The sequence below is a fragment of the Chiloscyllium plagiosum genome, chromosome 11 (genome assembly GCF_004010195.1).
Source record: "Chiloscyllium plagiosum isolate BGI_BamShark_2017 chromosome 11, ASM401019v2, whole genome shotgun sequence".
In the NCBI taxonomy this organism is placed as follows: domain Eukaryota; kingdom Metazoa; phylum Chordata; class Chondrichthyes; order Orectolobiformes; family Hemiscylliidae; genus Chiloscyllium; species Chiloscyllium plagiosum.
Window position 1 is genome coordinate 48,040,489 of NC_057720.1, and position 11,652 is coordinate 48,052,140.

Consider the following 11,652-nt stretch of genomic DNA (forward strand, 5'->3'; position numbering starts at 1 on the left):
CATTTTGCAAGATGTCACCATCTATTTCCCTACAGTCTACATCTTCCATATCTTTTTCCGCAGTAAATACTGATACAAAATATTCATTTTGTATCTCCCCTATTTTCTGTGGCTCCACACAAAGGCCACCTTGCTGATCTTTGAGGGGCCCTATTCTCTCTCTAGTTACTCTTTTGTCCTTAATATATTTGTAAAAACCCTATGGATTCTCCTTAATTCTATTTGCCAAAGCTATCTCCTGTCCCCGTTTTGCCCTCCTGATTTCCCTCTTAAGTATACTCCTACTTTCTTTATACTCTTCTCAGGATTCACTCAATCTAGCCTGTCTATACCTGACATATGCTACCTTCTTTTTCTTAACTAAACCCTCAATTTCTTTAGTCATCCAGCATTCCCTATACTTACCAGCCTTCGCTTTCACCCTGATAGGAATATACTTTCTCTGAATTTTTGTTATCTCATTTTTGAAGGCTTCCCATTTTCCAGCCGTCCCTTTACCTGTGAACATCTGCCTCCAATCAGCTTTCGAAAGTTCTTGCCCAATACCATCAAAATTGGCCTTTCTCCAGTTTAGAACTTGCCGCCTTCCTTAATCTCATTTCACCAAATAATCTTCTATTCCTTTCTCCTTTATCTAGCTTCTCTTTAAATAAACCAATGATCTTTGCAATACCTATTTCACATGGTTGCAAGTTTCACAATTTCAACATTTCCTAATAAGGAACTTCTTCTGAAATCCTTAATGGAGTTATTAGTGACTGTCTTATATTTATTCTTTTATCATTTGGTTTGATGCCACACAATGTGTATAGATTCAAAATAGACTGATCAAGGATAGGGCAAAGTCTTTTGGTTTCTACTTCAAAATAACACTACTTACTATACAATAGTACTCAATACTATTTGACATGGCAATCTAAGGTTGACCAGACTCTTATGTTATAGTGATATTGTTAAGGTCTAAACTGTCTTCCTCTTGTGTCCGTGTGTTCTCAAAACTCTTATTCTAGAGTGTTCTAGCTCTGCTGATGCTTTGCAATTTATTCTTAGGGATGTGCACTTCTGTGACATCGTCGTAAGGTAACTGCAGGGAACCAAAGCCCTTACACAACCTTTATGATCCTGAATTTTTAAATTTAATTGCACAAGTTATGCTTCAATATTAACAGTATTAATGCTTCACGGTTACTTAAGGCTCCTCGAATTCGATTTTTTAAAATATTGCAATCGAGAAAATATAGGGACTTATAAACAAATGATCTACAAATGAATAAGTAACAATAAAGACCCACAGTTAAATAGCAAGAATATCTATGCATGTACATTATTTCCTATTCCCCTTTCACACGTGTCGTGAGAAATATAGGGACTTATAAACAAATGATCTACAAATGAATAAGTAAGAGCCCTTTTCTGTAACAATAAAGACCCACAGTTAAATAGCAAGAATATCTATGCATGTACATTATTTCCTATTCCCTTTTCACACGTGTCGTGAGTCTCTATAAATGTAGAAAACCATTGCTGGTTGGGCATAATTTTAGTGCATGAGATAATCTTAAAATACAACAGCTACTTTTGAAACTTTACCAATGCACACTGGCTTTCTGGTACAATATTACAGTAACAAACACCATATTTATATGAATTTTTAGGATTTTTCACTTTCTTTTAAAAAAAATGCATCAACTTCCTTTTACTCCAAACAAACATTGCCACTCAGGCCAATGAATGGTAAATGCATAAGAATAATGCAGCTTAATTCATCAGTCCACTTTTCTCACTATCATAACAATGACAATATTTATATTTATTTAAAAGTACTGCAACATCCCAAGGTGTTTCATACAAATATTGTAAAACTAAGAATGGGCTGTTTCAGACAATTTGAAGTCAGAAGAAGATTTTAGAGTGTCTTAAAGGAGCAAAGCAAGCAAGAGAGATATGAGAAGAAATTCCAGAGCTTGGGGTCGAGGCAACTGAAGGTACGACCATCAATGGTGGAACAATTAAAATTGGGACAGATAAAAGGTCAGAATTAGAGGAATGCAGATATCATATAGGCTTATGAGCTGGAAGAAAACGAGAAGAAAAGGAAAGGCCATGAAGAGATTTGAAAACAACAATGAGAAGAGAATTTTAAAATCAAGCTATTGCTTGACCAGGAGCCAGTGTGGATTAGAGAACAGAGAGAGGTGATAGTGGAACAAGACTTGGGAGTTTAGAGAGCAGGATGATAGAAGACGAGTGAAGAGTATGATTTTGTAGTTAAGTTTTGAAATAATGAAGACATGAATAAGGGTTTTAGCAGCACATGAGGTAAGACAGGGTGAAGTTGAGCTGTGTTACTCACAGGTGGAAATAGATCGTCTGCATGATGGCACAAATATGAGACTGGAAGCTCAGCTGAGGATCAAACACTGAGGTTGTGAACAAACTTAGCTTAATCACAGAGAAAAAGATGGAGTTGGTAACTAGGGGATGAAATCAGAAGTGAGGACCAAAAACAATGCTTCTGTCTTCCCAATACTGAATTGGAAACGCTCTCTTTTCTATTTGTCATTTTGATTCACCCACCTGCTTATGATTGGAAAAGTCATTGGCAGAGAATCAAATTGATACTCTCCAATTCTGCATGCTCCATGCTGTATCAAACTTATAAAGCAACACATTGCGGGCAATCTGAACTTTGTGGATACAAAGCTGGACAAAAGTGGCTGCTGTACTGATCATTATACAATTCATTAACAATCCTTAGTTCATCAACATTGAAATATGATACACATCTGTAATTTTGAACAGGACAGGCTTTCTTTGTCACTCCTGTGAGGGTCAAAGATTCTTTGCAAGCATAATCAGCTAGTGTACCTAAACCCTAAAGACAAGAACTGACTTGAACCAAAATACCAATTTCATTGACCCAAAATGCATTTGCTTTGTAAAATTCCAACTGAAACCACCAAAATATACATGCTATACTTAAGAAAAGATCACAAATCAAAAATGCTCTGTTTTTTTTGGCTTTCAGATGTTTCGAAGTACTGCCTCAGGTTTAAATTTACAATCCAAATTGGATTATGTTACTTACAGTGATTTGCTTATGGGATACAATACAAATATGAAAATAAATAACATCTTATGTAATTTTCCTGACCCAAAATAGAATTGAAAGTGCCCTGTGGATTCTGAAATCACCAGCAAATTCTACCAATAGTTCAGAAAGATAATTTCAAAGACAAGCCCTGAAGATTATTTATGGCTCTTGTAAAAATGTACCTCATAACATTTCAGTTAACTTATTATTAACAATTGTAGCACTGTTTTACGAAGGAATTAATTCTCAGCATTTTGATAAATATGACATTATAGTCAAGATACTTCAACAAAACCATCATTATTCCTCTACATATGATTGACAATCAAAGCTGATTGCTTCTGCAAAGTGTCAATCACTTGTTTGAGAATCAATTGAGCCGCTTACCTGGCTCCACCTCATGCCAACCACTGGATTGACTGCCACTTCCTGGAGATCGACCCTGGTTGGTATAAAAAGGTTCTTCACCAGGGCTGTCCATTTCATCTTCCATTGATTTGTGGCGCTTTGTAGAACTGCAACAAGGAAATAAATGTTAGGATCGTGCTATAACACTCAATCCATGTATACTCGACCACATTAGGACCATAGTGTCACACTGCATACGCTACATTCACTGCAATGCATGCATCAAAACCTGTTGCAAATTTATGGTCAATCTCTATTCAGCAGATCCTGTCAGGAATGTGCAATCTTGCTTCGCCTTTGTGCACAAGAGCCTGTTGGGGCGTTACAGTCACATTCAATCCATTTAGTCTGGACTTCTTTAGATGAACTGTCCCTGATATCCATCCAAATAAAATATTTCATTGTTCATGCTTGGATTTCCTTTTTTTTTAAAACACCTAGCTTCTGGTTTAGAGAGGAAATTGCAAACAACATCGATCACACAGAAGATTGGCAAACACCACAAAGTACCACAGCGGAAGCAGTTAATGCACCTAGCAATAAATGGTAAGACATTAAGTACTTCTGGTAAAGATTGTTACTTCAGCTTTTTTTAAAAATAATTATGGTACCCTATGTTGTATCCATTGATCTATTTCTTTCCTTTCTATCATTTCTCTTCTACCAGCTGTGGTCCTTCATGCTGTTTTTGAGATAATGCTGATAGGTGAAAAAGTAAAAAGAAGCGCTGTTCTTAACTATTAGTCCTGTTGGTAGAAATTTCAATAAAGCTGAACAAAGCTTTGGTGCTCCCATCTATTCAAAAATTCAAATGTTGCAGTTGGTAATTAGAAAGGATGTTTGTTGAAATTTTGTGCTGTTGTAATATGTCCACCCTCAAGAAAGAAATTATTTATGTACAATATTTTTATGAATAGACTTCTCAACGTTTAGGTATCCATTGATCTATTTCTTTCCTTTCTATCATTTCTCTTCTACCAGCTTGAATTAAAAATTCAAGGAGTAACTTTTCTGTTTGAGTTACAATGAGTTACTATTGCTGGTTGGTCAGTTCGGATGAAAGTAAATATGAAAAAATGTTAACTACAAAGAAATTAACATTTGAAAATAAGAATATGAAATTATGATTTACAATTTGCATTTTCCATAAAATATTGCTTCTTCAGTTGTGTCAAAATAATAGGACATAGAATGTTACAGTACAGTACAGACTCTTCAGCCCTCGGTGTTGCACCGACCCGTGAACATAATCCGATGCCCACCTAACCGACACCGTTCCATTATTATCCATTATTATCAAATGCCCTTAACATCAGCAAGTCTCCTACTGTTGCAGGCAGGCCATTCCATGCCCCTACTACTCTGAGTGAAGAAACTACCCCTAATACCTGTCCTAAATCTATCACCCCTCAACTTGTGTTAGCCTTCACCATTCGAGGAAAAAGGTTTTCACTGTCCACCCTATCTAACCCTCAATAGGCATAATTTATTAAAATCTCTTGAACAAGGGCATGTTAAGGGATTCTTTCAGGCTGATGGTGGTCTTGCCCATTGTTTGGAGAACCAGCAGGGAACCCTCTGTACCTTTCAGGGGAGGCCTGACAGAATCAAATGTCTTTCATATCCTTGTGTGGCCAGGGCTGAGCCATCCCCGTGATTGAGGTATCCAACTGTGGAAGTCTCACCCTACTAGTCTGGCAGCTGACAACTTCAGGGGAAGAATTGACTGCAGCTGGCAATGCATCCACGAGAGGCCCAAGATCATTATGGGAGCCTAGACAAGAGGTGAGTGACTGTGGCTTAAGAATTACAGGGTGAGGAGTGTTGGAGGAGTTGGTGGTGGTGCAGGGGGCAGATGCAGTGGAAGTGGTATCAGATTTAGCAAGCAGCTTCACCTCCATCCCCAATACCAGATTTCTGATCAGGCATAGAATACTTAATTACCACCCCTCCTCCCAAAACTCTGAGAATCCATAGGCAATCCAATAGGAAGGCATGGTAAAGCTCTGCAACCTCCTTTGATTCCTAAACCATGGTTGAGTTGTGGCTACTTCAGGGATAATGAATAATTAATTAGCCTAACTGACATCACCACTGACAGCGGTGAGATGTCAATTAGGTCTTCGGCAATGAAGTGGACTCAGTTACCCTGCTTCCCACTGCAGTGGGCCACATTAAATCCAGCCCCTGGGTGAGATTTCAACTCATTCAAGACCCATTCACTTACGCAGTTAAAAGCTGACCCAGAAATGAAATCAGGTGAAGAATCCCACGAGATATTTTGTTAGTTTTGACACAGAAGAATGCACAATGACAATGATACTGCAGATAGAACATAGAACAGTACAGCACAGCACAAGTCGTTCGGCCTTTGATGTTTTACTAACCTTTTATCCTACTCTAAAGATCAGGCTAACCTCCATACACTTCGTTATACTATCTTACATGTGCCTATGCAAGAGTTGCTTAAATGTCCCTAATGTATCTGACTCTACACAGAGTGTGGTGGGTGTGTGGAATGCCACCGCCAGCAGTGGTGGTAAGGAACCTTCCTCTGATATCTCTCCTAAATCTTCCTCCAATCACCTTAAAATTATGCCCCCTTATGGTAGACATTTCTGCCATGTGAGAAAATCTCTGGCTATCCACTCTATCTATGCTTCTCATCATCTTATACACCTCAATCAAGTCACCTCTCATCCTTCTTCGCTCCAATGACATAGATTTCAGATTCAAGTAAGACTTCCCAATTCCTTCGTCAATAATATAATTCAAGACATTTGTCTACTACAGGCAGTAGACCACGGGTTCTGGTCTTGAGGTCTGCTCGCAAGCTAATTTGTACACAAATCGGAATACAATAATATTAAATAGTTGTTCATACGTTGGATTTTTAACATTTCACCTTGCACATGGTTGTGTTCAATGTATGAGCATTCATAAGTTGGATGTACATAGAGACCTCCTGTATCTTCCCTTACTCTGCTGAAGGCATTCACGGATGCGATGAGAGCCTCAGCAGTGAATGATAGCACGATACTTCAACATAAGACATCACAATTGACCCTGCCCTCAAACACCACTGCTTTTGCACTCTACAGACAAGGATTGCTAAATAACAATCTTGAACAGGAGTTCTGGCCAATGTTTCTCATCCTAACCTAGGACTGCAGTGGTATATTGTAGCAGCTGCAAAAACGTGGTAAATGTCATTAACACATGCCAAAAATGAGCCTGACATTTGGCTGAGTTATTAAGAAGACGCACAATGCGATGTGCTGTAGATATAGTAGCCAAGCTAACAGACCAAGCTTCTATATGTTATTCACAGCTTGAAAATAACCCCTAAGTCAACAACTGCATCTCTAACTGTAGAATCAAATAAGATTTTTCTTTTTTGTTTATCTATAAATAAATAGAGTCATAGAGATGTACAGCAGTGAAACAAACCCTTCGGTCCATCTCGTCCAGCCAACCAGATATTCCAACCCAATCTAGTCCCACCTGCCAGCACCCGGCCCACATCCTTCCACACCCTTCCTATTCGTATACCTTTAATGTTGCAATTGTACTAGCCTCCACCACGAGATAAGCACGTGGGAGAAAGCAATAGAAGGATATGATAATGTGGTGAAATGAAATAGGATGTGAGCAGTCTCATGTGGAATAGAAACAATAGTATGGATCTATTCTGTCACCTGACCAGTTTCCATCTGCTAGATATTTTGTAACACTCTGTATGCAACTGAATCTCCACCAGAGATGTTACTTCAACACATTACTCTGGAAGCAGTGAAATCATGCTTCACTAAATGCAATATGAACCTTACCTGTTGGAATTCCTGGGGTCCTGTAACTTACATTAATCAAGGTGACATATGTCAATGCTGGTACATCTAGAGCCCTAAAATGCCAAAAGCTGTGGTGGATAATACTGGTTAGACATAGGTTTTGAAATATTTCAAGATGCTCCCTTTATAAGAGGATTGGTATCAAAATCTCTGATTTCCACCCTGGGTTTCTCCATCTGTGACCATAAGCTGCACTTAAATCCATCGAACTGGACACTCACTGCTTGCACCTTCAGAATTTGGGATCAGGAAGTAGAAAATCCAGATAACTCTCATCCATTTGCCTCACCTTTTTACAATGCAAGGCTTCCAAGGGACGGTGGAACTCATGCTCACCTTGTACCCAAGGTTCAATACTCAAGGCAAATCCCAATAACTGCAAAACACAGAAATACCACTGGTCCCAAAGACAGTGACAGTCACTACTGGTATAGGATTGGAATAATTAAAATTTGGCAATTAAAGCACTGGAATGTAAAATTCCAAAAATTATGGATTCTTTTAGGCACAAAGGTACTTATGAAAGAATTAAAACAATATCTACGAGTGTTGAGATATCAGGATTAAGATTAGCTTCCACAATACACACACAGCTTTAAAGCAAGAAACATCTGAGTTTGTGATGATAGAAGTTACTTGTGATAGGCGAAACTCTAAAAGGTCTGGAAAATATTTTTGTTTTAATGACACTGAGGATGTTTTTTCTCATCAGCACAGCAGAGGCGGAGACATTATTGAAAACTGCTCAAGTTGACTCTTCAATGCTTTCCTTTGCTGGAGGTGATTGCCAAAGAAACCAAAAAAAACACTTCCACAGAGGCAGACAGCCAGTGAGGATATTTATGACTCCACTTAGGTCCAAATTTCAAAACCTTCCAGCATATTTCCAATTTCAGACACTCTGAATGTGGAGCCTGGTCGCCATTCCGAAAAGGCCTGTCATCAGGCTACCAGAGCCCCCTTTCAATCACAATGTCGTTGTGATGAGAAGGGCCCAATCACAGCCACAGCCACTGCCACAAACAATCCTTCTCCTTTACTGATGGCACTGACTGCTATCAACATTCTTCTTTCAATTACAGTCATGCTTCAGAGAAGCCTGTGTTGAGGTGCCTTCACTGGCCTTGCATTTCACAGCAGCACCCTCCTCTCCCTGGGAGACTTTCCGCTATACAGTGCCGTGGGTTCTTAGATGGAATCTCCCAGTGTGCTTAATTAGACAGCAAACATCGAAGCAACCTTATTGACTGCCTCCTGGTAGATTCTGTCTGTTTGCCCACTTATTGCATGTGGGAACTGACCTGGAAATGGTTTTAAATCAGGGCCTCCCTAGCATGCTCGCAAAGTGAGATTTTCATGTCCACAAGTAGTAGTTGCTGCTGTGGAACTGGATTGATTCCTGATTGGCTCCTTTAAAAAGCTGGTGTTACTTTTCCACAGAAGGTCAACTGCTCACTGAAGCCTGATTCCTGTGAAGTGAGAACCTCTGTGAAAAGATAGGGGTACATCCCACCCATCTTTTCAGCTGTGAGATGGTGCTGAGGGGATGGGGAGATGGTGAAGACGAGAGGAAGGGATGGTGCTGAGGCAAGGGAGAGATGACAACGAGAGGAGGGGTATGAGGGTGAGAGGAGGGGTATGATGGTGAGAGGAGAGGGAAGGTAAGGACACCCCTTGATCCCTCCTGCTTTGCCAACTCCAACCACCACTTCGACCCAACCCACTCCCTTCAACAACCCGACCATACCCAACCATGTTTCAAAACCCCCAGCACAACACATAACTCTTCTCCCCTCCCAGCCACCCTTGCATGATTCTCACTAAGCTGGAACCCCACCCCCTCATTCACCTGTCAGTCTACCCCTCACTTATTTGGCATTTTGTTCCCCTTCACACATCATACTCTCCAACACCACACCCACCCCATTTGCAACATGCTACCATACCTCCTCACTTAGGTTAGTCTCCCTCAATCACTGAAAGTGCCTTTGTGACCTTTAACTTATGAAGCTCTGAGAGAGTTAGCCTGTAACGTTACTTCTGCATTGAGTGGATTTCTCTGAAGAAGGGTCACTGGACTTGAAATGTTAACTCTGCTTTCTCTCCACGGATGTTGCCAGACCTGCTGAGTTTCTTTAGCAGCTTCTACATTTATTTCAAATCTTCAGCATCCACGGTTTTTAATGTTTTAGTTTACTTGCGTGGATCTCTAACTGATTTCCTGCCAAGTACACATTTGGGACAGGCCAGATTTGGAATCTAGATGGCTGTGAATTCACTGACAGGTAAAATTGTGTATCTTTAAAAAGGACTTTCGTGGTTGAATCTGTCCCAATAACAATCAGAATATCTGGGCCATTTCTCGAACTGTAGATTTCACCTTGATGTTAAAGATGAAATTGGATTTTCATTAAAAGTAGCAATTTATCTGCATCCACAGGCAGATTCCACTACCATTTTTCTCTCTGCTGTAATTCAGTGTCACACCAGCCTCCTCTTTAATGTTTTCTAACAATTCTGCAACTAAACTGAAAATTCTTTGATCGAGCTCCAACTGACAATTGCAGTAACTAAGACATATTAATAAAGCTTCTGTTGTATGTCCTTGACACTACAAATGTTACAACTGCTCTATATTTTGCAATCCATTAGCAGGAATTTTCCTCATTTATCACAAAATTCAACCTTGCTAACAACATTAAATAGTGGTGTGAAAGCCATACAATATCATTAAGAATTAAACATCTGCATAAATTATCAAACCACCCAGAGAGGGACTGACACCTTGTACCAGTGTGAAGCTAAATCTGTACAATTATGGAATCTGCTTTCATAGCAACATATAAAAAAAGGTCATGTGTATATATCCAATCACTGGAGCAACATATTACATCAGTAAGCATCCAAGATCTTTCCACACAATCCTTATTGTATTAATCTGATTTTGATTTAGTGGATCCATTCATAAAATCCATGCTTTTAAGTGGGTGGTACAGTGCCAGCTCATGTCAAAAGGTTCATATCAATCATCCTTACTGAAATTCTCATCACAACAGCAGCAAGTACTGCCAAAGTTAACTGGTACCCCAAAAAGGAGAGATTGGAGAAGAGGCACTTGAGCCCACTAACACATAGCTTGTAACTAACACTTCTCGAGCACTAGTAAAGGCTCAGCAGCAGGTCCACTTTCATGTCACTGGGTCACACAACACAGGACGAGGCCATTCAGCCCACAGTGCCAGTGTTCTTTCTTTGACAGAGACATCAAGCACTCCAGCTATAATCTCATATACTTGTAATTTTGTTCCCCTTCAAATATTTATCCAATTCCCTTCCAAATCTGTTACCATCCACTTTTTAGGCAGTTAAGTTCAACTGAAAATATTTTTTTAAATCCTCTGAATTCTTAAACATGTACACTCTAGCTAATGAACATCCTTCTAGTAAAGAATGGGTCACTGCCGTCGAGGCATTAGACCATAAGACATAGGAATGGAAGTAAGGCCACTCGGCTCATTGAGTCCACTCCGCCATTCAATAATGGCTGATGGGCATTTCAACTCCACTTACCCGCATTCTCCCCGTAGCCCTCAATTCCTTGTGACATCAAGAATTTATCAATCTCTGCCTTGAAGACATTTAGCATCCCGGCCTCCACTGCACTCCGCGGCAATGAATTCCACAGGCCCACCACTCTCTGGCTGAAGAAATGTCTCTGCATTTCTGTTCTGAATTTACCCCCTCTAATTCTAAGGCTGTGTCCACGGGTCCTACTCCCCTCGCCTAACGGAAACAATTTTCTAGCGTTCACTCTTTCCAAGTCATGTATTGTCTTGTAAGTTTCTATTAGATCTTCCCTTAATCTTCTAAACTCCAATGAATACAATCCCAGGATCCTCAGCCGTTCCTCGTATGTTAGACCTACCATTCCAGGGATCATCCGTGTGAATCTCCGCTGGACACGCCAGTATATCCTTCCTGAGGTGTGGGGACCAAAACTGGACACAGTACTCCAAAAGCTTTATCAAGTCTCAGTAGCACAACAGTGCTTTTATACTTCAACCCTCTTGAGATAATTGACAACATTGCATTCGCTTTCTTAATCACGGACTCAACCTGCATGTTTACCTTTAGAGAACCCTTAACTAGCACTCCCAGATCCCTCTGTACTTTGGCTTTACAAATTTTCTCACCGTTTAGAAAGTAGCCCATGCTTGTATTCTTTTTTCCAAAGTGCAAGACCTCACATTTGCTCACATTGAATTCCATCAGCCATTTCCTGGACCACTCCTCCAAACT

The 11,652-nt window shown here is 39.9% G+C and overlaps 1 protein-coding gene across 14 annotated transcripts in view; it reads right to left on the minus strand.

Moving 5' to 3' along the window:
* The window catches only part of nfia (nuclear factor I/A), a 677,405-nt gene that overhangs the window by 151,975 nt on the left and 513,778 nt on the right, over positions 1–11,652 (minus strand). For all 14 annotated transcript variants that reach the window (XM_043699275.1, XM_043699269.1, XM_043699272.1 and 11 more), the window contains one exon: positions 3,482–3,609. In XM_043699275.1, the coding sequence (XP_043555210.1) occupies positions 3,482–3,609 (128 nt within the window). The remainder of the gene's footprint in view (positions 1–3,481; positions 3,610–11,652) is intronic.